At 31.9% G+C, this 27322-nt stretch overlaps 4 protein-coding genes across 4 annotated transcripts; 2 read left to right on the plus strand and 2 right to left on the minus strand.

Annotated features, from left to right (window-relative positions):
- Nucleotides 1-5738: 5738 nt before the first annotated feature.
- LOC131841993 (histidine-rich glycoprotein-like) lies at nucleotides 5739-6470 on the plus strand. Its single transcript, XM_059190425.1, has one exon. The coding sequence runs from the start codon at nucleotides 5739-5741 to the stop codon at nucleotides 6468-6470; it is 732 nt and encodes a 243-aa protein (XP_059046408.1).
- A 5618-nt stretch (nucleotides 6471-12088) lies between these two features.
- Nucleotides 12089-12814, plus strand: LOC131841995 (histidine-rich glycoprotein-like). Its single transcript, XM_059190426.1, has one exon. It carries the CDS (start codon nucleotides 12089-12091, stop codon nucleotides 12812-12814), a length of 726 nt encoding a protein of 241 aa, XP_059046409.1.
- Nucleotides 12815-17529: 4715 nt separating this feature from the next.
- Nucleotides 17530-18732, minus strand: LOC131842046 (histidine-rich glycoprotein-like). The gene has a single exon (XM_059190479.1). It carries the CDS (start codon nucleotides 18519-18521, stop codon nucleotides 17748-17750), a length of 774 nt encoding a protein of 257 aa, XP_059046462.1. The 5' UTR covers nucleotides 18522-18732; the 3' UTR covers nucleotides 17530-17747.
- A 4118-nt stretch (nucleotides 18733-22850) lies between these two features.
- Nucleotides 22851-23588, minus strand: LOC131841883 (histidine-rich glycoprotein-like). Its single transcript, XM_059190243.1, has one exon. It carries the CDS (start codon nucleotides 23586-23588, stop codon nucleotides 22851-22853), a length of 738 nt encoding a protein of 245 aa, XP_059046226.1.
- Nucleotides 23589-27322: the final 3734 nt, after the last annotated feature.

Below are 27322 nucleotides of genomic sequence, written 5' to 3' on the forward strand. Positions count from 1 at the left end.
AAACATTAGAGTTAGAGAAATATATTAAAAGATGTGCTTTGTTATTGTTAATATTTTGTGATACGTAAATAAAATTATTTTTTCTTTATTAATATTTTATTATAAATCTATAATTAAACTTTGTAAATAAAGGAGCGATTAAAGTCTCAGAATATAGTAAGTATCGATAGTAACAACGTTAATTCTCATTTGCAAATACATAATTTTCTACAAAAAGACAACTTAAACCGGAATTTTAAAGAATGATCTACAGAAGAGATTAAAGTAATTTTATTATGCAGTTAATATTGTTAATTTCAAATTTTAACATTAAACCCTCTAACACCTCTGACCTCAAATTATGTAATATCTACCTATTGAGAAGTAGTACACAAAAATATACCATTCATTAATATACTGCTATATTTGGCACCGAACATATTTATTCCAACATGTCGGGGTCTGAGTTACCTACCGCTGTTTCTAGGCCTAATAAGATTTGAATAATATCTCTGCGCACTCTTCATTTTAGCTCCTGATGGGTAAGTTTATTCATACATAGGCTATACAGATCTTCTTTACATATAATAAAACGTGAAATCGTGTCGAGGGGAAAACCGTCTGTTTATCTTTTATTTGTCTATTTGTGTGTTAATGATCCACGTAAAAATTGTTTTACATATTGTTAAATATACACATGTAGGTTTAAAGAAAGTTGGGAAAAATACGCAAGGACTAGTTAATTTTAATAAAATTCACAATACACTAACTACAATTTATTCAATAACATAACATCAATAGATGGCAATCTACAACTGTCTGCGAGCACCAATAGTATATAAATAAATATAAAATAATTATTGTGAAAATTTATATTGTTAATATGACGGTTATATAGATGCTTGAAAATTTGAACATTGAACTTATATATATGAAATATATTAACAATATTAAAATTTATATAATTATAACAAAACATTTCATTAATTACAGTGTGTCAAAAAATATTCGTCATACTAAGTTGGAGTAAATTAATTAAACTCCACATATCTGTGCAATTACTAAATTACTTTGATACGGCTCTATATATATTAGTTATTATCTCTCTAATTTTAACCTATCAAATACAAAAATTGTGTCATTTGCGGATGATACCGTTCTAATATTTACAGGTCCTTCATGGGAGGAGGTTCGTCTAACTGTTGAGAAAGGAATAAGGGTTATAATAAATTGGCTTGACAAAAATATTCTAACATTAAATCTAAGTAAGACTAAATATTTAACTTTTTCAATATACAAAAATAATCAACCTAAGCCTGATTTTACAATAAGAGCCCATACCTGTTCCCAATATGAAAATGGAAATTGTGGCTGTGTTGTTCTCTCTCCTACAGATAATATTAAATATCTGGGTATTATAATCGACAAAACTTTAAACTGGAAACAACATATTGACTCATTAAAGTGTCGAATTCGTAAACTCATACCAATATTCAAGAAAATTAGTTTATTAAGAGACGATAAAACTAGTAAAATAGTCTATTTATCTTTATGTCAGTCTATTATTACTTATGGAATTTCAGCTTGGGGAGGAGCAAAGAAAACCATTCTGATCAAATTGGAACGCGCCCAACGAGCTATCCTTAAAGTTCTAAAATTTAAGCCATTTAGATACCCCACAACAGAGTTATACCGTGAGCTTACGGTGCTAACAGTACGCCAGCTATATATAAAAAGAATTGTTATAAAACAACACTCTCACCCAATTAACTTGGATAACTCTAAAAGATTAACACACAAAGTATACAAAGTACCCACATGTAAAACTACTTTTGCACAAAGCTTTTTTAATTTTCTTGGACCATTACTTTATAATCGCATTAATAAAAAAGTATTGTTAAACAATAGAAATAAATATGACTGTAGAAGGACACTTCAAGATTTTTTACTGAAACTTGACTATACCGGCACTGAGGAAGTTATTGCAGTTACATAATAGAACAACATTACAATACAATAACTATCATACATACATATATATACATACATTTACAATATGATGTAATATATTATAATATAATGTAACTTAGTATAGTTTAATCTATACTAATATAATATTTTATCTATATATAATTACTTTATACTAATATAAATATATAGGATAAATACTTATCTTGATATATGGAGCATGAATTAGAAATTTTATCTTTAGGTTTTCTTTTCTTTAACATAAATTCATTAAAAAAAAAATACTTAAATTATCTGTATCGTTAACATATACTGTAATAAGTTATTATTACATTCAAAAGAATGTTGCCGGCTGACGATCCCATTGTATTATAAAAACCGTTTGATATGCCATTTAAAAATGAGCCCTATTCATATAGTGCGAGATTCTTACCTTGCCGTAACACAGTTATCTAACTAGCACGGGAGGTAATGATTTTTAACTGTATACCCTCAAAAATATTTGTTTTGTTTTATATAGTTTATAGTTTATTATTACTCTATATATATTATTATATTCTTTTTTTTTTTAATTCTCATCTCCCCTCTTATGGAGAGGAGATGGTAACTTATCCCCGGCAGAAGCACAGTCGGCCGGGTTTCAGGGCCCCAGGGAGAGAAACCGGCGTACAATGCGGGCTGAATCTACGAGCACTGCTTTCTGCATCTTTCCCGGGAGTGACCCGCCGCGGAATCCCTACCGTCTGAGATGTTGTTCCAAACTGGTTGGGATAAGACCGTTCACTGACATAACTATTGGAATGATTTCGGTGGACTCCACCCCCCACATTTCGGTCACCTTGTGAGCCAGGTCGAGATATTTTCTCTTTTTCTCGGTTTCGGTTGTCACGAGGTTCTCGTCTTGCGGTATGGTGACGTCCACCAAAAACACCCTCGAGAGTGCCCGATCCATCACCACGATATCAGGTTTGTTCGCAAGAACGGCCCTGTCCGTGATGATGGATGGGTCCCAGTAGAGCCTGATGCTGTCGCTTTCGAGGACCGGCTGGGGCTCGTACTTGTAATACGGCAACTTCTCATTCGTGAGGCCGTACTTCAGAGCTAGCTCTTGATGGAGTATTTTAGCTACCTGGTTGTGTCTGTGCAAGTACTCAGTGTTGGCAAGAGCTGAACAACCCGAAAGCACATGTCTGAGTGACTCTCCGGGATGGCTGATTATTATTATTTTTATTATTATTTTATTATAGTAATATGTATTATAATTGAAGTCACGTTAGGTTAATCCTGCATATTTCTACTTTTACTTTGTCAATCTACTTTTATTATCCGATATTCTTTTCACAAGCCTAAATCAACATAAGCTTTTGCACATATTCACACCGATATATACTCTTTCTTTTAAATACATATAAACTCGCAATTACACTTCGGTACCCTTTGGGACAAGTCTTAGTCGATTGATTCTTTGTAGTTGTTTCTTTATTCAGAGTCTATATTCTATCTACATATACATATGTTTACCTAGAGAATATGAAGTGTATATACAGAGAATTAGAATAGATAATATAATCTCAATAATCATTTTTCATTTTTTTTCTTATTTTTTCTCTCGTACTTGAACCAATTCGTAAATCTGAAATTAGTGACCTAAGTTACAGATCTATCATTTCCAGTATCCAACTACTTTATTCATATCTTAGAACCACTACCCATTCATATATCTGTTTTATTAAACTTACATCCAAACCGTTCAAAGGTAGACTTCGACATTATTTATAGTACGTATCTCATATCATTACATAAAACCTTATTACAAATTCAACTCTGAATAAATGAATATTATTCTTACATTACACCATTACGTAATATTTTCTTATTATTAACTTCATCCCAAGCGAACCCCGTACCATGTAACAAGTTATTTAACTTGAAACGGGCACAATTGGTAATCTGAAATTATGCGGAATTCAAGTTCTTCTTATTTTGTTTCAATATTCTTGTATTTACTAAAGTCTTATATGGCATTAAAACGTTTTAAATATTATAAATTATATTAGTTATAGCAAAAACAATAATAACTAATCACAATATTAAAAGGGAGTGTCGAATATGCTCGAGCACATAGTCACATTTGCGTACACGAAATATTTAAGTTTTCAGTAGGGTATTATTTCAGTTCAGACACGTTCAGATAAAAATATCTACGTCTATTTCATTAATTAACGTCGTGATAATTTTATTATTTATGTAAATCTACAGATGTTGAGGTAGAATAAAGGCAATAGTTACTATACTCATTGTCTAAAGCTGCATAAAAATCGTTTATAACTCCTGAAAGTCACTTTGATACCAATAGAGGACGAAAGTAAAACCATAATGATGAAGATAATGTTATATTTTTTTAGGGAAACAAAATCTGCTACATCTTTTCTACGTTTCTATCTAATTCAAAATGCACATAAAATGCATAAATAACACTTTTATAAAACTCAAAAACGAGAAAAAAGAAAATATCCAACACGTTCTCTTTGTTTTAGATTGAGAGCTCAATCTAAAACAAAGAGAACGTGTTGGATTGCACTATGACTGAAACGTGATTATTAACATTTTATGCAACGAAGAAGCAATCACCAAACAGTAGTAGGTATGCTGTTGATGAACACTGCTAGAGTTTGAACTCGCACGGATTATTACGGATTCAATTACTGCAGGGATCTCTATATTTTTATACTAAAATATAGAAATCCCTGCGCTAGTATTAGTATACTACTCGATAACTTGTAAGATTGGTTATATCTTACTAGTTGATATTATCGCTATTTTTTTATTTCTTCAGTTATGAACATAAATGGTTTTTTGTAATATTGCTCTATGTATAGTATTGTTCCTACTAAACCACGCAATAGTCTACTAGAAGAGGCATCATATTTAACTTAGTTGTCTCAACCAACTGCGGTGATACTCAACATGTACAGTATATACCTACACTAATCACTGAGTAACTCAATATACTCTTACTTTTGGATAAGAAATCAGGTACTTGTATTTAACATACTATCGTTTATACTACGAAAATTTATCGAATTGAATTAACAAAATTATATTTAACATGTATCGAATAAATTGTAATGAAAATTATACTTACATCACTTGCTATCTACGAGTTTGGGTACAACCGAACATCTAGTGTAAGTACAAAGTACATCATGTTATTTTAGGTTTAACTTACAATTTACTAATAAAAGGTTTATGTAAAAGATCCCTTGGAATATATTTCAAATCTTTTACAAAATCATCTAGGGGAAGGCATCATTTTATTTTCAAGCTATATCATTTCTATAAAACCCAGATATCTAATCTAGTACTTTCTAATATTCTATAAACATTTCTAAAAAGCGTTATTATTACTGAAATCAAATCAGACTAACCATATCTACTTTCATAATATTAATTATAAATGCGAAAATGTGTCTGTCATCTTTTGACGACTAATAAGGGAACGTTGCCAAAGAAATATATAACAAAGATTGTACAAAAAAAGCAAACGAAGCGCGGTAACAGCTCATGTTATACCTATATATCGATCGGTGTATCGTATTGGGATGAATATTATGACATAGTTCAATCGGACACAAAAATATATTCTAACCTGGAAGTGGAAATCTCTGTACAGTATCAACCTTGACACTATACAACGTGAACTTACCTAATCGGTCGCAGTGCTATTGGTATATAAAATCATTGCCACCGATGCAACTATCATTCAGCAACTGCAACAAGCGTAATCAACAATGAGATTGATAATAGCGTTCGGGCTACTCGCCCTCGCGGCAGTCGCCACTGCCCGGGACATTCGAGAGAAAAGGGACGCCGACCAGGCACCTGCAGCATCCCACAAGGGTCACCACTGGGACAAGGGTGGCGGTCACGAACACCATGGTCATCACCACCATGACCATGGCGGTCATGACCATAAGGGACACAAGGGACATCACGAACATCACCATGGTAAACATGGACACCATCACCATGAAGGGCACAAGGGACACCACGGCGAACATGGCGGACACAAGAAGCATCACCACCACGATGACGGCTATCATCACCATCATCATCACGGTGAAAAGGGCGAACACGGCCATGGTCACGAAGAGCATGGTCACTGGCACAAAGGTCATGACACGAAAGGACACCATGGAGTTGAGAAACATGACGAATTCAAAAAGGACAAGCACTTCCACGATCATCATGGTGAAAAGGGACACCATGAACATCATGGCGGTCATCATCACGAGGGTGGCTACAAAAAGGGAGGCCACTTCCATAAAGGCCACAAGCATGGTGGACACCACGAACATCATCATGGCAAGAAGGGTCACCATGAGGAAGGAGGTCACCATCATGACCACAAAGGACATCACGGAGAGGGCGGCCACCACGAACACTGGCACCATCATCATGACCACGGCAAGAAGGGAGGTCATGAAGATCACAAACACTGGGGCCACAAGAAGGGTCACTAAGCCATGGAGTGTATGCCCACACTTGTTGTTAATTGTTGTTGATATGTTACAAATGGGTTTTGTTACTATATATTTACAAAAAAATATCATTGAGAAATAATAACTTTGGTTTTGTTGATTTCCAAGTAGATAGTAATTTCCAAAAGAAAGTATATCTTTCTTATTTTACAAAATCTCTGGTAGATTTTGTATTTAATTAATTTAGGATAAAAAAAATTTAAACACATGATAATCCTTTAGATAAAGAATTATTATATATCTATGTATGTCACTTTTGGAAAAGATTTTATTACATTAACATAATATTGTACAAAAAGCACAGTCGAATTGCAAACCCTCTTCTTTTGTCATTTGTTAAAAATATAATATAGCACTAAAATATAATATACATGCTGTTTTCTGTAACTCAATCTGTTTTTTGATATAAAAGATAACAAATGTCCGCCCGTCCTGATACTATCTATATTCATATCAAAATCCATTTGAACATCAAAATCAATCAAAACCGTCCTGAATAGGTAATAAACAGACAAATATGTAACTTTCTACTTTTATACTATAAAACTAGATTTTACACTCACTCATACCTACAAATTTTACGTAGCAGATAATTTTAGTTCACTTGTGAAATCGAATTTTCTCTGAGATGCGATATATCTAAGTGATTTATAACCCCCTAAAAATCGCCGTATACCAAATTTGTTTGATACCGTTATATTTTTGAGAATGGAATCTAAAAGCGTATAACATCATTCTCTAGTTAATTTACGATGCGGTATTATTGTACGATATTATACTGTTTCCACCTAACCAGGTTTTATAGCAGATGGTTCAGTATCACATGACATTTATTATACACTGAAAATCAAAAATATTTTAATGAAAATTGTATACATTTTGGTTCTCTAGTATATCGTGCTTCGTAACCATAAAAGAGTAAATTATGGAGTGCTACAGTAAATTATAAAAGTCAATTATCGTAAACAAACATCTATTTTAAATGATAATAAATAATATAAATTACTAACTAAATCCCATCTTTATTTATACAAGCCTATACACACACAGTACACGTAAATACTTTCAATCGATCCCCTGTCCCATTCAAACGGGATTCGAAATTAGGACGGCCTGAGCCAAGGTTCGAACGCGTAGCTTTGCCCTCAGACTAAAGTTGTATCTGTCAGACAGGAGTCTATCTTCAGCCGCTCCGTAATCCTTTCCACGGCTTTGGAATGCCCTCTGTACTCACTATTTTCGTCATTAGAGTAGTTCGAATAAAAAAAGCCCATTAGAATTTTTAACAACTATTTTATACTAAATTGTAATTTGCGTGCGAGTACGCAAATTACAAATAATTGAATATAAAATAATTCTCGTAACTCGTAAATAATTATCGAATCACAAATGATTTGTACTCGATGTTGGCAGACAGTTGTCTAATTAAATATGTAACTAGTTATTAAAATTAATTTAATTATGTAATAAAATTAATTATGTCAGCATAAAATCTTTTTAAACGTCCGGAACAACAAAAATATTCAGGAAACAGAGACAGACAGGACTAAAACGGTGCAGCTGAAAATCAAGTCAAATACAAACTAAACCGGAACTGGCTATTGCAACATTGCCGGTTTAACAAACCATTTCCCAACTTGGTGCGGAGCGTCGATAGTTTTCTAGGTTTACTTTTGTGCTAATATTCATTACATACTTTTGTGCGGAACTTCGAATGTACTTAAACTATTCTACAGCTTTGGATGACAATTTGCACACAGTTTTTAGATTAATACTTCTTCTCTACATATTCAATATTACAAATAATAAAACATATTTAAACACACATGGCCTGGCATAAATCCAAACTGGTTTTGGGTGATATCCGTCTCATCACGCAATCGCTTCTCTATCACTTTCTCCCATACTTTCATACTGTGCGACATTAGCTTTATTTCCCGATAATTATTGCAATCATGTAAATCACCCTTATTCTTAAAAATGGGCACTAGTGAACTATTACACCATTCCTCAGGGATCGCCACTTCTTGCAATAATTTATTAAAAAGTTTATTGAAATGTCCCTTCCAACGTGCTTTTATGTCGTCATCTTTCAACAAAATTTGTCCTGTATCCTCTTTTATACATTTTACATGCTTTATATCTTTCGCTCTTTCTTCTCTCATTTTTGTTATCCGGTATAGTTCTTTTTGGCCACTAGAGTCATCAAGTGACCTATATATTTTATCTAGGGCTCTTGTTCTGGCTATTGCAACTACTTTTTTTCCTTCCTTTTTAAATTTTTTATACATTATCTTTTTCTCTTCTTTCAGACGTTCATTCTCTGTAGGTACCTTTTACCAATCTTTGAAAGCATTCTTCTTTTCTTTTAATATTTTTTGTACTTCTTCACTCCACCACCATGTATCCTATTATACCCTTTCCTTTACTTTCTCCAAAGACCTGCTTTGCTACCATTCTTATACAATGTGCTATTTCATCCCAACATTCATTTACTGTTTTTCCTTTCATGTCTTTCATACTAATCATTTTATCTACAACTTCTTTCTTGAATCGCTTGCATACTCGTTTTTTCTATCATTCGCCATTTATTTCCTATTTTTATTTATCTGTGTTTTAATTTTTATTTCTATTAGTAATAATCTGTGTTGTGTAACTAGATCTTCCCCCGGCAGCACTTTACAGTCTTTCACAGTCCATAACTTGATTCTTCTCGTTAGGAAAAAGTCTATTTGTGTCGCATGGTGACCACTTTTATAGGTGATAAGGTGTTTCTCTTTCTTCTTAAACCAAGTGTTTATTACAGCTAGGTCAAATGCGGAAGCAGTTTCCAATAAAGTTTTGATTATATTTATATTATGTATATATTTATATTTATATATATATATATATTATTATGTATATATTCGATTCATATGTATATTATGTATATATTTACAAAAAAATATCTAAGTATTTATATCATTTATGTAGTACCCTTGGCTGACTTGACTAGATGGTGTGGGTGAATAATCCAGGGATATTATTATTAATTATCTATTGTCATACCATTGTTGTTTTTCCTTTACAGTGACTGATTAACTAGTACATTGCTGAGCGTAAAAATGCAAGTCGAAATGTTTGTTAAATTTCAATATATTTTTAAGTTTTTTCGGCCCACTTATTACTTCTGCCTCAATTAATTCTACCCCTAAAAAGATTGCTTTATAAAATTTGATTCAGCTAAAGGGCTGAATCAAGTTTTACAAAAGTGATTTATTGTATGTGTTGGCACGAACGACCTACTCGTATATTCAACGGTTACCTATATTTACCATATGTTTTCTGATGTCTTCACACTGAAATGTTCTGTCCTCTTAAAATTTCTTTAAATTCTGTTTTTGTCAGTATAACCGATATGTAAGGATAATTTGTGTAAAGTTTCAAGCTTCCAGTTCTTATAAATGTTCTAATCTTTGATATAAATACATTGAACTAGCGGTACTGAAATACACTTGAACTAGCTGGGCACTTGAAATAGCGGTAACCTACGAGCGATAGATAAACGACACGGGGTGTGATAATTTGTTATAGAATGTGGTATTTTAGGACAATAGTTAACGTTTTATTTTAATTGTATTCACGTTTCTACTCTAAAAAGAGTTCACGTTCACTTTAATTAGTGAGTCCGTGATACCACTTATGCATTCCGGATATCTAATATTTTATGCCTTCATATCTTTTAATGTCGTTGTCTTATCTTCAACTGAAACACACCTTACAAACAAACTGCTTGGCGGCTGAAATAGGTAGATAACACTGAATTATCACATAGACTTTTCACAAATTCTACCTCTGTAAATATCCATTATACATAGTGTGGGAGAGACTATTCGCTAAGGTTTATTGACGTCCTTTTCAATAATCAAAGACTTAGCAGAATATACTATATATCTATAGATAATTGTATAAAATTACGTAGTAAGCAACAAAATAAAAATTACCGTAGTCTTTTTGTCAAAATAATGAAACAGTAGTAGGTAGGTATATATGTCACCACTCTCAAGGCTAAATAATTAATGAAACAAATTTTGTTCCAAAATATAATAATATATTGTACACATATTCAAATTAATATAAGTATTAAACAGCGGCGAGCACTGTTACCCTTGTCACATCCTTTGAAATAAGATATCTGAGTCGGGTACACTCAATTAATGCTGTTTGATTGGAGACTTTGAACATATTCGTATATTAGCTATGAGGTCTTTGCAATACACACGCTAATATGCAATTATTTTATTTCAGTATCATTAATTAAGCGAAAAATGAAAATTTACTATTTACTCGTACCATTGACAATAATAAAACATGTAACCAATTTCGGCTCTTATCAGAAATACAATATCGGAATACCTGTAATTTATTGTCCATTCATATAATGTTTAAAATGCACACTAGTTACATAGTCAATTCGCTTTAATATCGTAAATAATTTATTGTAATAATAATTATATGAAGTGGAGTTTTTAAACCAATTATATTATAATAACCAGGTTATTACTCCCCCGGGTTAAGTGCATAAATTACGCCGCCACGCGGTTGCCCTGCCTATATGTACTATGAGTATAACTGGATAACATCCTTTACTCATTAACTGAGCTCCGTAACAAGCATTAATTATTACGCCAAAAGTTATTTGCAAGTCACAAGTTACTTTGTGTCTCAAAAATCGGATGTGAAATCATTTTTTTCAATTTGAAATAATATTATGTTCTGTATAGTATTATGTTTAATAAGTACATTTTATGATAATATATTCATCATATAGGAAACTTACGGCCAATTATGCACCTTATTTTTTAACACTATCCCTAGTTTCCTAGTTTTTTAAGTTTGCTAACTACTTCAGTTAAGTTTCTTTAACCATAATATTTTTTTTTATAATTGTTGTTATATTATATTATATAGTTTTTTTTATCTAGTCTAACAATGCCATACATGGTAATAGCGAATAGCCTAAAATTATCATTATTGTATACATAGGTATATAATAATGATAATTTTGCACTGTAGTAAAGTGCATATTCTCAATCATTAGAGAATCATGTATAATTAGTACTTCAGTTGCTATATTAAAAGCATTTTTTTATTGTAAAACAAATTATTATATATTGTAATATATTATATCGTCAACTTCAAAATACTTATGTGCTGTGAAATCGTTAAAAGACAATAATTATTATCCCTTTCACAATGAATTCATGTGGCCAACGGAGTCTAATACGAGTATCAAAGATAATTTGGATAACTTTTCTTTCATGAACTTGACTGTTCTTATTGCATTTATACTTCGATATTTTAAACCTATATAAGTAATTGATAATAAAGAAACGACATAGAAATTTTTAAAAGTAAATTATATATTTAATCACAATATATTTACCTCAATGATCTATCACCGGCCGTTTGACCTTGGCAATAAAGTAAATGTAAACACCAGAGCCCGCTTGCAATAATTGCTCAATAGAAGTTATAAGAAAATCAGCCTGTGTCTATAAAAGGTTGTTGACGATAATAATAACTATTGTATATCACAGTGCCGTACAAATAATACCACAATGAAGGTGGCCCTGGCGCTGAGTTGCTTGGGTATACTCCTAGCTGTAGCCCACGCACGGGACTTGCGGGAGAAACGGGACGCAGATCTTGAGCCTGCTGCTTCACACCATCACGAGAAGGGTGGTGGAAAAGAGCACCACGCCCATCACCATCACGAACATGGTGGTAAAGGCCACAAGGGTTACAAGGGGCACCACCATCATGAACATGGCAAAAAAGGCCACCACCATCATGAGGGACACAAAGGCCACCACGACGAGCATGGTGGACACAAGAAACACCATCACCACGACGACGGCCACCACCACGAACATCACCACGGCGAAAAGGGTGAAAAGGGACACGGATTCGAAGAAAAAGGCCATTATCATAAGGGACATTCAACGAAAGGACACCACGGTGTTCATAAAGTAGACGAATTCAAAAAAGACAAACACTTCCATGAGAAACATGGAGAATCCGGCCACGAAGAAGGCCATGGTGGTCACCACCATGAACACGGTCACAAGAAGGGAGGGCACTTCCACAAAGGACATAAACACGGTGGTCATCATGAACACCACCACGGAAAGAAAGGACATCATGAAAAGGGTGGACACCACCACGAACACAAAGGCCACCACGATGAGGGCAGCCACCACGAGCACCACCACCACCATCACGGTCACGGCAAAAAAGGAGGCCACGAGGATCATAAACACTGGGGATGGAAGAAAGGACATTAATAAATAAATAACTATACTATTTTATATTAAAACAATTTAAATAGCGTTGTAAATAAATTATCAAAATTTTTATATTTATTTTGTTTAATAAGTACAAATTTATAATTAGGTACTAGCAATTAACTCAAACAAAATCACATTACAATTTACAGAATACTGTAAATTGGGTCAAATTTGTGTTTTTTTAATGGATGATAATGGTGCTCCTACCTAGCTAACTAACCGGACCCCAGTAGCAAATGAAGTCAGGTCAATTAGCCTGTCGTGGTGAATTCACGAGGAATTAACGACCTCGACATTGGACCTCATGAACATGGAGTTGGACATGATTGGATAATTTGCCAGTACAACAAACCCACTAGTACTCATTACTAACAATCGCCTCCCCAGTAATAAATTAATTGGAACTCATCAAAAAGGATATAGGTGCTTTTTATTAACAAAATAAGTAGGCGTTAATAAGACATATTATAGTATATAAATTACGTCAATGGAATTTACTTTTTATCTCTAATATTGTAAGCCTTTATGAAACCTACTCTTGGCAACAAATATTTTAGAAATTAAATTACTGGCAATGTACAAATAAATATTTTTTAGAGTAAGAACTTATTTTATTTCTGTTTATTTTGTATATTTATGATATCTAAGTAAAAACCTTAAAATTTAAATATCAAAGGAATAAAAATACGATATCGCGAGTGACATTCAGAGAACTTTGTGTGCCCTCTCACAGCCTCATAACTTTTGGTAGATTTAATAAACACGTGAAGTTTGCTAAAGAGATGTACAGCTGCAACTCAGTAACAATTTTATTAGCAACATACGTATATAACTTCATACTATTAACGTTTATTATTGAATTTAATTAAGTAAAATAAATTCTAATATACCTACTCTGTTATAGACATATATATTAATATGTTGGTTCCATAAATTCAGTATATATTAATTTATTATTTAACTGCGGACCCGTCTCGCATTCGTGGATACTTTACAAATCTTTGAATTTCTTATCGTATTCCGTACTATAACACGCATGTATTATACATATAAACCTTCCTCTTGAATCACTCTATCTATTAGTGAAAACTGCATTAAAATCCTATATGTAATTTATAAAATATAAACAAACAAACAGCGGCGGCCACTTTGTTTTATACTATGTAAAAATTAATATTCTGTTGATTTATTTCCGTCGCATATTATCCATAACCTACATATGTCCCTCCACGTGATATCTTCTATCTTCAGCTCAAATTTCATTAAAATCCTTTCAGCTAATCGGGCGTGAAAAGTATGAAACAGTAAGTCTTGTCTCATGAATATGGTCTTTAGTCTAGGTACTAAAGTATATAAATGTAAAGTATACTAAAGTATGTACTTTGGGAATGAACTAGTTCGGAAGGGCGAACAGTCCCGAAGCCGAACTACGCTTACTTGGATCCCAGATATTTCTCTTTGTAGTTTGTTTTCTAATATGCTATAGAAGTCAAACTAAAAATCAATAACTCATATTTGCAGGCTTGAACACTAATAAGGCTTTTAGAAGGTTGCCTAATCTTTAAATGCCTTTCTTTATACAGAGTCGGCTATAGAAAGGAACAGAATGAAATAAAAGATCGACCTTGTAAGCAAAAGAGCTATGAACTAAAACCAGAAAAGTCTAGAAATTTTATATAAAAATACTTCTTCTGAATTTCATAACTAAACTAACTTATTAATTCAACGGCAGATCAAGCAAAGTATAAATTTATACAATAAAACAAGTGGACAAACAAATAGACCTTCTAGTAATCATTTTAGGAATTGTAATAACTAACTTTGAGTGTGATATAACAGTAGAAAATTGTCCAACTAATACAGACATCGATATTCTAAATAAATGTATGCTTATAATAACTATAAATATTTACCAGCATGTAAAATGTATTTCCATTTGGATGTAACACAGGTCCTCTCTTAAGAATCCCTTTGATCCTATTTAATCCCCTCAATCATAGAAGGCTGTAATAAAGCGTTCGTGACGTATCCAATTTGTGCTAATCAAATAAGTCGAGTCTCGATGAATTGCTACCTAGTTATCACGATGGATTAAATAAAAAAAAATCTCTTCTATACGTAACAATAGTTTTTCAGAAGCTGTAAATGCCTTCTTAATTTGTTTTATTAATGTAAAGATACTCATACTCATACTCATACTGGAAAATGTTAATTTGCTTTGATTAAGTTTTACGAAATTAATATAGATTTCAATCCGAAGTAGATATGCATGAAACATACATGAGACTAAATCCTATTAATTAATTAATTAGAATTATAAATACAATATTAAATTAGCTACTTAGTTAACACTTGCTCATATTCTGTTTGCGATATCTGCAAATATTATCACTCCGAATAAAATGCCGAAGCCGACTCGCAGGCGTTTTTATGGAAATGCATTTACATAAAAAAGACGAAATTCTATTTATTTATTTATTAAAAATAAAACAACAACAACATTATCTATCTAAACATTAATTTATTGCAGTAACAAAACTTATATCAGAAGAAAAAATATTTAAGAATAATTTTCCACAGTGCTATGCAAGAATTATGCTTCTGTCATATATTTCTAATCTATCTATTTCTATGTCTCATTGAAATAGTTATAATAAATATTCAACACTTAAGCTAATCTACAGTTTGCGCTCAATTAGTAACCTACCTATAAGACATTGTGTCATTTTACGAATAAGTACATATCTATTTGAATATTTACAAATATCACTTTAAAAATTGTAATTAAGAACTAGAATCTCATAAAAGACTCACTGTGGACAGTGTTGTACCTAATTACGTTAACTGAATGTAATTTAGAGAGGAAACTGTTACGTATATTTCACAAGTGTAATCCATTAATAGTGCTTTTACACTAATTAGCGAGCAAGTATGGGGATTTAGTCATGTCACACTTGGCAGCAAATTTATGGGCGCCAACGCTGTCAACTCCTAATCCAGACCAAGCGTAGTATTACAGTTTAGCAGCAATAAAACAGAAAAGCAAAATAAAAGTCTAATAAATGTTACATGTTTGTTTTTACACTTTTAAACTTATTAACCTTATCATTATTATTAAATAGTATAAAACAAAGTCGCTATCGCTGTCTGTCCCTATGTATGGTTGAATCTTTAAAACTACCGAACGGATTTAGGTTTATATATATAACACATGTACACCTGTGCGCAGCCGGGGCTAGTTGCTAGTTAATATACAAAATATAGTTTAAAAATTTGTTATAAAAATAAACATTTGTAGATACATTATAGTGATAAGACATTTATTGAATATTTATCATTGTTGTAAATACTTATTCCGTTTTATGTACTATACATAAAATTTAAAGAGGATAGAAGCCACTGGCACACGATTCTCCCTGCGTATAAAGGATCTGGCTTGAAAATTGAAAAACAACAAAGTCATTACGAATATTAAAAAAATCCGTACGCCTGTAAAATTAACATTATGTTATGTAGTAGCTAATCCACATTGTTATTCTCTCCAAATTAACTTTAAATATTATCTATTTATATTTCTTTTATACTACAATGATGGCAATCTAGTATACGCCTCATCTGATGGTATGGATACATGGATGGATGGGAAATAGTATTACCTTTACCCTTACCCTTACCTACATACGTCTGAAACACCAGCAGTGTCACGTGCGCGTTGAAGACCCTTATAACTATGTACATATTAATATACATACTTTTAAATAGTACCTACCTTCAAGGTACGCCTTGTAAGTATAATATATTGAAAAAAAATTTAAAAAATATTAGGTAGCGCTATATAACATATTTTGAATATACGAGTATATATTAAATACTACTGAATTAAATACTACTAAATATTATTAGTTTGAAATTATCAATATTCATATAATGTTTATGTTAAGTATTTTCTCTAAAGACCAAGTTAGAATTCTTTAAAATACATGTGTACAATTAATGCTAATAATTGTTAAATAGGAAAACATTATAATTTCATAATAGGCGTAATAATAAGCAATTTTTTGTTAAATTACAAAAAGGAATATTCTAATGTCGTAAGTTGAGTTATAAGAAAATTTCATGTGTAAGGTACTTGACTATTGACTGAGTAAAAAAGTTTCAGAATCTAAATTCTTTAAAGTGAACATTATAAGAGTTTAAAAATACCTACTATCAAACTTTTATTTGTAATTTAAATGCCCACCATATCGAATAAACTAATTGTTACGACTGACTGTTACAAATCACATACAACAAAAAAAATCTATAAGCCTGTTCTGTTTTTTGTTAATTACAGATGCATAATTTATATATGATCTAATAAATAAGTAATTCTCAGAAATACTTATTAGATGCTCTCTTCATATAGTAGTAGTAAAGAGCGTGTACGTAGAGCTCCCGCCCAAAACCACAGAATCCTGAGTGGTGGTTATCAACGTTAATTATTTTAAAAGCTTGCCCACAGAGATGCGCTATAACTATAGTTACTAGTAGCTTACTCATGGGACAGGCATAATGGTGGGTAAGGTTAGTAGTTATAACGCAATATGTAGAGCCATATTACGTTTGAAAATTACACTACACTTGAAATCAATAAAAATAACTCCTTCATAATGTTTATATTTTCTAATTGGTAGCTTAATTTACTTACATAATAAAATAATTTATGTGTTTAATACCACTATACATATATAAATGTGAAAATAGAAACATTTTCACGATCACAGCATTATATATTATCCAAACTAGACAATCCAAAGTGCACTGTTTTATCCGTAATTGACAAGTGACTGTATAATAACCACAACTTACGCAAGGTAAAAAATATGTCGGGTCGATCGGTTTCAACTCTGCTTTCTTTGAGTTATAATATTCTGTAATGTTAATACGGTAATCAATGTCCTTTCTTGTAGCCCCATTTCTTGTGATGATCGTGACCGCCCTTTTTGGCGTGATCGTGGTGGTGATGATAATGTTCGTCATGACCAGCGGCCTCCTTATGGCCCTTGTGCTCATGGTGATGACCGCCTTTTTCGTGATGTCCCTTTTTGCCGTGTTCATGTTCATGGTGCCCGCCATGATGATGACCTTTCTTGAAATGTCCACCTTTCTTATGGCCATGCTCCTCATGAAAGCCTCCGTGCTTTTCCTCGTGACCAGAATCTCCTTCTTCGTCGAAGAAATGTTTATCTTTTTTGAATTCATCAAGCTTATGCACTTCGTGATGGCCTTTTGTAGAATGTCCTTTATTATAATGTCCTTTCTCCTCATATTTATGTCCCTTTTCACCTTTTTCACCTTTATGATGCTCGTCGTAGTGGCCATCCTCATGATGGTGTTCCTTTTTGTGGCCTCCATGATCGTCGTATTCACCTTTATGATGTTCCTTATCATGGTGGCCCTTCTTACCCTCTTCGTGATGATGATGACCTTTATAACCTTTGTGTCCATGTTCACCATGTTCGTGATGATGATGTGCATGATGTTCTTTACCGCCTCCCTTCTTGTATTCATGATTATGATGCGCCTCCTTCTTGTGGCCAGTTCCCGCAGGTTCCTGGTCTGCTATTGTTTTCTCCGTAGATTGTACATATTTGGCAGTAGGTAGACGGCGTGCATGAGCGACCGTCAATAGCGTTAGCAATCCTATCACTAAGGCCACCCTCATGCTCTAATTTGTGGTCGTGATGCTGCAGCGGCACGATGTACGTTTCTTCTAAAATTGTCTGTACCATCGGGAGCTCAGCAGTTTTATATAAAGAGTTGTGTAAGCATTAACAAGTGACGCGTCGCAGTGAGTGCGGTGAGACGGAGTCAACTGACTCACCGGCAGTACGTCTGTGCTACGGCAACAAACCATCGGAAAACACAATATCCATTTGATTATAATTTTCATAATATTATTTTATACGTAATCACCTCAAACTTACATTACAGTTTTATGTCGGTTATTACATATTAATTAATTTATTATGTATATATAGGTATTTTATGTATAGATAATATTATAGATATTAATACGTCAATCTAATGTATTAACGATAGTAAGTTAGACACAACAATATTTGAAGATTTATTAGTATTAAACGCGAGTCTCGACTGAAATATTTAGAATTTGCGAGATCAGATCACACCAAAAATAACTCTGCCTCGAAAGAGTTATAAATAAATATTCTAATTCTCGCTACATTGCATACTCATTATTTTATAAGCTTGTTAGAAATTGTGGTCAATATTATTGCTAAATATTTGTAATAATTTAATCTGACAGGTTCATTATTGATCACAGTGCTTTCGAGTGATATTGTTAATATGCACCGAAATCCTCAAATATTTTGTAAATTATTTAAGTAAGTTAATGACACGGATTTGTTTAATGGTCACTAATAGGAATTGGCGGTCTCATTCTTAACAATGTTAACAATGTAGTCAATCTTCAGGCACAAGATTACATGCTCATTATTTATTTATTTAGTATTATTCTAATATAAAAAATAATATACAACTCTAAATATTTTATTAGTTTCTATAGTTTTCCAGTATTGAAAAGAATTTTATCCATCTATCTACCTATTTAATGTGTATTTTTTTTTTCAAATAATAGCCAGCTCATAATAAGATCGATCGAATAATGTATATTCAATAGAAGCAGATTTTGTCGTCATATTTCTCATAATAATAAAATTCTTGAAAAATAATGTACTAAAAAAAATTGTGTAAAATGCATTTACATTGCTATGCCATATTAAATACTGTGTTTTGTAATTATGTATGATGTTAGCGCATATAATACAATTTATTTATTGACCTAAAATAGGTTAAGAATTTGTTTAACAAAAACAATTTTAATTAGTGGCAGTGTTAGTATAGGATTAGAATATCTTTTTTAAATTGATAATGTTTTTAATATCAATTTCAAAAAGATATTCTAATCCTATATCGATTGAAAAAAGAATAAATAGGTGCATAATTACAGAACATATAGAGTAAGGTAATACGCTACGTAGGTAAAATATATCTAAGTAAATAAAAGATACAATTCGATTGAGATTTCTTTTTTTCTGAAATCTGTTGATAAATTTAGATATTACTTTGAAGTTATCATTGCTTAGTAAAAGTTAACATCCTGTGGGTTTCAATTTTAAATTAGAGAATGTGTCTATCGCAGTCGCCTTGTCTCGTAGATTTGTAGATATCGACCGTGAAAATTGCATGGTCAATAGGTGGTACGTCACGGTGGCACCGCGTTGAGGTGCCGGCCCGACAGCGTCAGCGTCGGCGCAGTCGTCACCAACCATTTATGCAACGACGGCAACAACTAGCCGGTTGTGTATCGTAAACAAATTAGACGTCACTGCGTATTTTCAACCGATTGACACAAAGGAGGTTCTAGATTTTACTGTTTTCAGTTACATATGTAGGTACCATCTGAATGGTGATAGAGATTGGTAATTCTTTATACAATCAATAAAGTTTAGTTCAGTACTCTTGTTATTAGAAAGATAATCTGGAGTATTTAGTCGATTAACTAAATAGTTAATCAACTAAATACTTTCTTTCTATACTCATTTATGAGAGTATGTATGGGGATATCATGTTCTGATTTCTGCATCATCTTTCCAGCTTTCAACGAGGTTATGTCACTGATAATAATTTTCTTTGCAAGATACGTATTACCTACGCTATCTGTACCCTCATTTTTAAATTTCAATATTTCCTGAATTTATTTTTCAGATACTCTTTACGGTGTTCCTGTGACTAAAGGCGCTGGTGAATATCCTGTACGTAAACTGATCGGTATCCTGTACGTGATACTATAAATATTGCCCCATAAACTAGTTCTTCAATAACTTATCCCTTCACGCATACTCAAAGCATCATGCTTTAAAAGTTATTAGGTAACTACTTCTAAATATCATATTTTACATCTGGTTAGGTTCAAATGAATCTATGTATGAATCAAATCTTTGTTTATTTCAGAGACCCGAACATTTTAAACGATTAAACATTTTTTCATTTTTTTTCCCTTCTTTATTGAACTTCGACTGACAACCAGGCCACCTTTTTCATGCAATTTAAGCATTGCAGTTACGGTATAAAATCCGAACTAAAAAGTAAACCTAATTTCAAACGCAAGAGTTGGCTCTACGCCAAAATGCCTGCATTTCTTTTCTTTGCTAAATGCAACAATATTTACAAGTTTTAGTATGTATATCCATACATATATACATATATGTACCGTTATACTAAAACGGAGAAATTATAAATATGTTATATATAAAATGATTTCTGTGAGTGTAGGTAGTAATTTCTATTTCGATCTATTCATATTAAAGTAAAAATTCACATCAAATTTAAATATACCTAGGTATATCAATTTTTACTTCATATCGCTACTAATTCTCGTAGTAGTTTCTCGGTGGATAATTTCTATTAGATTTTTTTGATGAGATTTGGAATTAGTTTATTATTTGAGAGAAATAAAGATGATTATTATTATTATTATTTGTCCTTACTTTTATCAAGGGAGGTGGCACGGTACAGCTGTTTAAGGGTTTTATTAAACTCTTAAACAACTAAGAATCCTACACCTGTTGAAAACGTCATTAAGTCACGTACTTATTATACAAATTTGAAAAAATATATCTATAGCAGCAAAAGATGACGTTATTTACTCAATAGTCGTAGTAGTCACGCCGTATCGTAAAAGTTATTAGACTTGTAAAACTTTATAATTGTGAAATGGTATAAATTTCATTTCCATTGCAATTGTTTTCTTTAAGAAACGCTTCATTGCAACCACGACTAATTCTTTGCCGTATGTAGGCCAATCTCGGACACCGTTCTAGTTTCTCAACGTCAGTTACTTACCTCGTCGGGAGCCGTTGCCAACGAACCACGGCCAACAATTTTATGTAACTTTGTTGTCGAAACGTGAGCTGAAATTGATAAGTTTGTTTTTGTACAGCTAATTACCGATATGTACCGAATACTATCCTTTAGTATCGCATTTGTTTTTGAAAAAAATCCAATTCAGCACAATAAATGATGTTACTTTTACTCTGTCACCACTCATTTAGGTATCATAAAACAAACTTTTGTAGTACCTAGTATTTGTAGTCATTATTTGTTTAATATAGTATGTACCTACTTTTTCTTTTTACACTTATTGTTGTTAATAAAAAAAACTTTATAGCTTGTTATTATCTGTATAAATAAAAAAATTTACTTAAATAACCTATGCGTATGCAACAGATACAAATTAAGCCAAATAGATATGAAATATAACGTAAATCATACATAATAACGTAAATTGAATCTAGTCTAAGAAGTATTTCAAATCAAATATATTCAAATACTTGGATTTGGTATTAACACCGCTTAGCAGCCCGGCGAAGTCAATCTCATCAGAAAAATTATCATCGCTCTACCATGAGATCTGATAGTAACTAACTAAATACTAACTAGATCTGATCTATCTATTATATTCATAGCTCTAGATATTCCAAGTAGGAAATATATATTTTACTATAATTGTACTTTATATATTAAATTCATCACATGACTGCAGTTTAAAATATAATTTAAATTTGACTATTGAATTGTAAAGTGTTTCCGTTTAATTAACAGCAACAGTCCAAATTGATCAAATCTTAATCATACAATTAGTACTTTTTCATTGGTGTAAAAAAATAATTAACAAAATTATGGATAAACTGCTATGAAAGATGAAGGAAAAAATGTTGTACATTAGATTGCATGTCAGATATTAAAATCGTGCTTCAATTTATTCAACGGTTTGTACACCCATATTATTCAAGAGTAAGACACAATGATAAAATATAAATAATATACATAACAACAATTACAGTCATTTTAATGTAAAATATAATCACAGTCAACATAAACAATAACACTTATATGTCGTAAGCTTAATTAGATATACCTATACATAGGCCTAATAAACTGGCATCGATGGGAATTTGGGGAAAATATATTAATGACCCTTTTTGTGTCCCCAATGTTTGTGGTCCTCATGTCCACCCTTCTTTCCATGATCATGGTGATGATGATGATGCTCATGATGACCGCCCTCATCATGATGTCCCTTGTGATCGTGATGGTGGCCGCCTTTCTCATGGTGACCCTTCTTACCATGCTCATGATGGTGATGACCGCCGTGCTTATGGCCTTTATGGAAACCACCGCCCTTCTTGTGACCGTGCTCCTCGTGGTGACCTCCATGATGCTCATGGTGGCCGCCTTCATGGTGATGGTCATGAAAATGTTTTTCCTTCTTGAACTCATCGTGCTTATGAACTCCATGATGACCCTTAGTGGAATGTCCCTTATGATAGTGACCTTCCTCATGGTGCCCATGACCTTTGTGACCCTTCTCGCCATGATGGTGTTCATGGTGGTGCCCATCGTCATGATGATGATGTTTTTTATGACCGCCATGCTCATCATGATGTCCTTTGTGTCCTTCATGATGGTGGTGTCCCTTTTTACCATGTTCATGATGGTGATGACCCTTATAACCTTTGTGTCCTTTCTCGCCATGATCGTGATGGTGATGGTGATGATGCTCATGGCCGCCACCCTTATCCCATTTACCACCATGGTGGCTAGCAGCTGGCTCTAAATCTGCATCTCTCCGTTCACGGGATACTTCTCGACAACTGACATAAGCCAGCGCCGCCGTGGCGGCGCAAAGAAACAAAAAAGCTTTCATGTTCCTACCGATCGGCTGGAAACTAGACAATGACTGATACCTATACCAGTGGCCAATAAGTTTTTATACTGGTAGATACTGAGCTCAAAAGTATTGTATGAAAATTGTGTAAAACCAAGGTTGCGACTATATAGAGCCGTGGACCGGGTTGCGCAGCATCCTGACCCGGTGTCTCAACAAGAAAAAGCAACACCAATGACAACAAATAATACATTAAAATACTGCGATATAATTTAGCAAGCAAAAAGTATATCAAACAATATTTCACTTATTGTCGAAAGTAAGTAGGCATCTCTTTTGACTGAAAAGCAAATTAGTAATTATAATCGACAAAATTTTGAAAATATAACGTTCTGTCGTAAAAGAAACCTATAAGTAGGTACTAGGTGTGTCAGCAGTTAATTTATCCCCAGGACATCATAAGGCGAGTACAGTTACATTGCAGTTATACAATAAAGATCCTACAAGGAATCACAGATGAGAAAATATCACATAATATAAATATAAATCCAAAACTATACACCTATAAAAAATATAACTATTAACTATTTCATTAAAGTTCAAAAGTACAAGACTTTCAGTTAAAAATTTATATAGAAAGACAAATGCCAAGAAATGTATATCCATTTGCAATAAATAATAGTAAATTACGTGACCATACAACATCATATATGCCATAAGATATCATGAAATTATTTAATTTAAAAACACAAATTATAAAAATATCTATTCATATCAACCCAATATATAAATTCAAGAATATTAGTATATTGTTCTGTATTTTCAATATAAATAACGCCTTTGGTTTAGAAAAACACTGAAGATATTACTATCTTCAATACACAGACACCTTAATCACATTCTCTAAGTGTTACTTATCATAAACCCATTGAAATGAGCTATATTTACTTGTGTTGTAGAGAATCTCACTTTTAAAAGATATTTGACATATAGATATATCTCAATAAAACCAACTAAATACGTATAGTTTCACAACTGCATAGAAGCATTGCAAATAATTCCTCCACGTTCTCTAACACCATATAATAAACATTACTACATAAATATATGTATGTCTTTGATACGCCAATATCTATCTTCAGACATTCTACTACAAGAGGTAATTAGTGTTTAAAGTGTAAAGGTTGCATAATTAGTGTTTAAAAATCATGGGTTTTTTTTTATAATTATGTTGAATACTAACTTGTAATTACGATCACTATTAGTATAGTTGCAGTAGTACTAATTTTTGTTATGATTTGTTTGTGGGTTTTAGAAATTTGTTAGCAGTTATAATTTTTAATATTTGCAATAATTATGAAAAATCAATTGTCAAGTGATGTATAGAAGTTTTTTACTCGTAGGTATAGCTTATTCTTAAATGTTGTATAGGAGCCATTGCATAGAATAAATTGTAGTGCACTCTCAATAGAGTATCTTTAAATACAGGGGAAATACAAAAGAAAAACATTTTATTCAAATTTTCACTTGATATATTGATATCTTTAACAACACGTACAGGAGCACTACAAGATGCTATATTGTTAATAATATTACATTAAATACCTATTAAATTTAAGCTAAAATATATTTAAATTCATAGAATATTTTATATCATTATTCATAAATCACAATCAACTTTTAGTTGACAAAATTATTTAACTAAAGGAACATAGTTCTACAATCAGCTTTCGTAGACGCACAAGTGTTTTACACCACGAATCATATATTATTAACAATTTAGATTCCTTATATTTCAAGAGGCTTCGTGGCAACGAATTTACATCAATTTCTGAGAGAGTGCTAAGTTTGCAGAAATATGTACAATGTGTGATATATTTTATTAAGGAAATTAAAGAATAATTAGTAATTATAACATTAAAATTTCAATACATTCCAAAGGCATTCAAACGAAGTGAAATTAAATTCGATTACATATTCTTTTCATTTTACTCATATTGATAACATTAATATAAAATATACTTAAACTAAGAAAACAAAGAATTCTAAGAAGGGATTCCGTGTATAGTACTAGTTTTTGCAAGTGAAAGTTATTACAATAAAACGCAAATATTGAGGAACTGAACTGAGTTAGAATATATACTAATAATGACAAACAAAAGATTTGTACTTTATCATTCATGATTTAACTGACGGTCAGCAAATACATATTATATATCAACCCATCAACAATCAAACAAATTTTATTTATACTTATTTGATTTAAAAGAAATAATGTAAAATTGGCAATCTAAATCAATCGGCTTTTTGCCCACTACGGCACGTGATACCTAATCATTCCATCGCAAATGAAGCCCACCTATACTTCTAGATTCTTATCAAACAAATTATAGGTGACTGCTTATTTTAAATCTTTAAATTCTGTAATAGTAAGTAACACTCCCAAATAAAGAATTAATTGAACAAAAAATATATAGAATCTGCTAGCTGACATTGTGCCTCCCAAATTATTTAAACGCGATATTAAAAGATGACTAGAAGCATTGTAACGTTAATTTAGTTAAGGGTTTTATAGCGTCAACTGGTTTTAAACAGTAGAATAGAGAGAAAAATCATTGGAAGCAAATGGAGAAGACATAGACATAGAGAGAATTAGTTACATAATTTATATGCTTAGTAAAAACAAAATAACATAATAAATTTACTGCTAAACCTTGGACATTTTAAGTAGTTGTATATCGTGAAAGGAAAAAAATGTTCCAAGACAAACTTTTTTGTCGATAGACCTGTTTTGACTATGTAACTTGTCTATGTAGTAGATGTTTTTTCAAATTATATTGAAGAACAAGAAAAAAGTTAAATTTATATAACACCGGTTTAGACACGGTTATCTATAAATACTAAGCAGAGTTACTTTTATATATATAATAATAATAGGGTTAGCAAAGACGAGTGATAGTATTCATGAAACTAAATAACTTTCCCAAAGTGAAATATATATATATATTTTTCATTAATCGAACAAACATGCAGAATGTGTTCAATTTACTACAAATAGAATTAAGTTTCACAACAATCTCCACTATCTTTCTTTCTTTCTTTTTGAGTGAGTGTTTCAGTATCATGAGTATTCTACCGGGCCATCTGCTTTGCATACCCTTAACGATTGGCTTATTCTTAAAAATATATTTTTAATTATATTACGTTAATTACATTCAAGTAATGAATACGTTTAATACAGCATATAGATACGAAGGGCGTTAGTTTAATATGAACTTATTAGAGCATTTCTGGATTTTGACGTCAGTTATTGCCAAACTTAACGACGTCAGGCCAGAACATTAAATAGTAAATTTTCTAAATAAACAATATTTTAGCTCACTCGACATAGAATATAAATTATTGAACATTAACACAATTATTTTTCCAATTTCAATTTTTTGTAAAGTACGACACTTACAATCTATTTTCAAAACCCATGTTTTAAATTTTAACAATGTTTTTGAAAAAATATATTTTCCCTTAGATTGACTTCGATAATCTTTGCAGAAATAAGTTTAATATTGCAATAAGTAAACTCTTTTCTGCAACACAGAAATGTTTATAGTAAAACCTCAGGGAAAGTACCATATTAGAGTGATTATCAGTTAGCAACTACTATCAACTAAAGCCTTTATTTACATAGATTATCGATGTCAACATTCGAAAAATTTTAACTATTACCTTGTACGCAGTCTCATACCATCATTGTGATTTATTTATTATAACAGAAT

This window comes from Achroia grisella, unplaced genomic scaffold, assembly GCF_030625045.1.
Source record: "Achroia grisella isolate CSIRO2021 unplaced genomic scaffold, CSIRO_AGI_Agris_v1 utg204, whole genome shotgun sequence".
NCBI classification, from domain to species: domain Eukaryota; kingdom Metazoa; phylum Arthropoda; class Insecta; order Lepidoptera; family Pyralidae; genus Achroia; species Achroia grisella.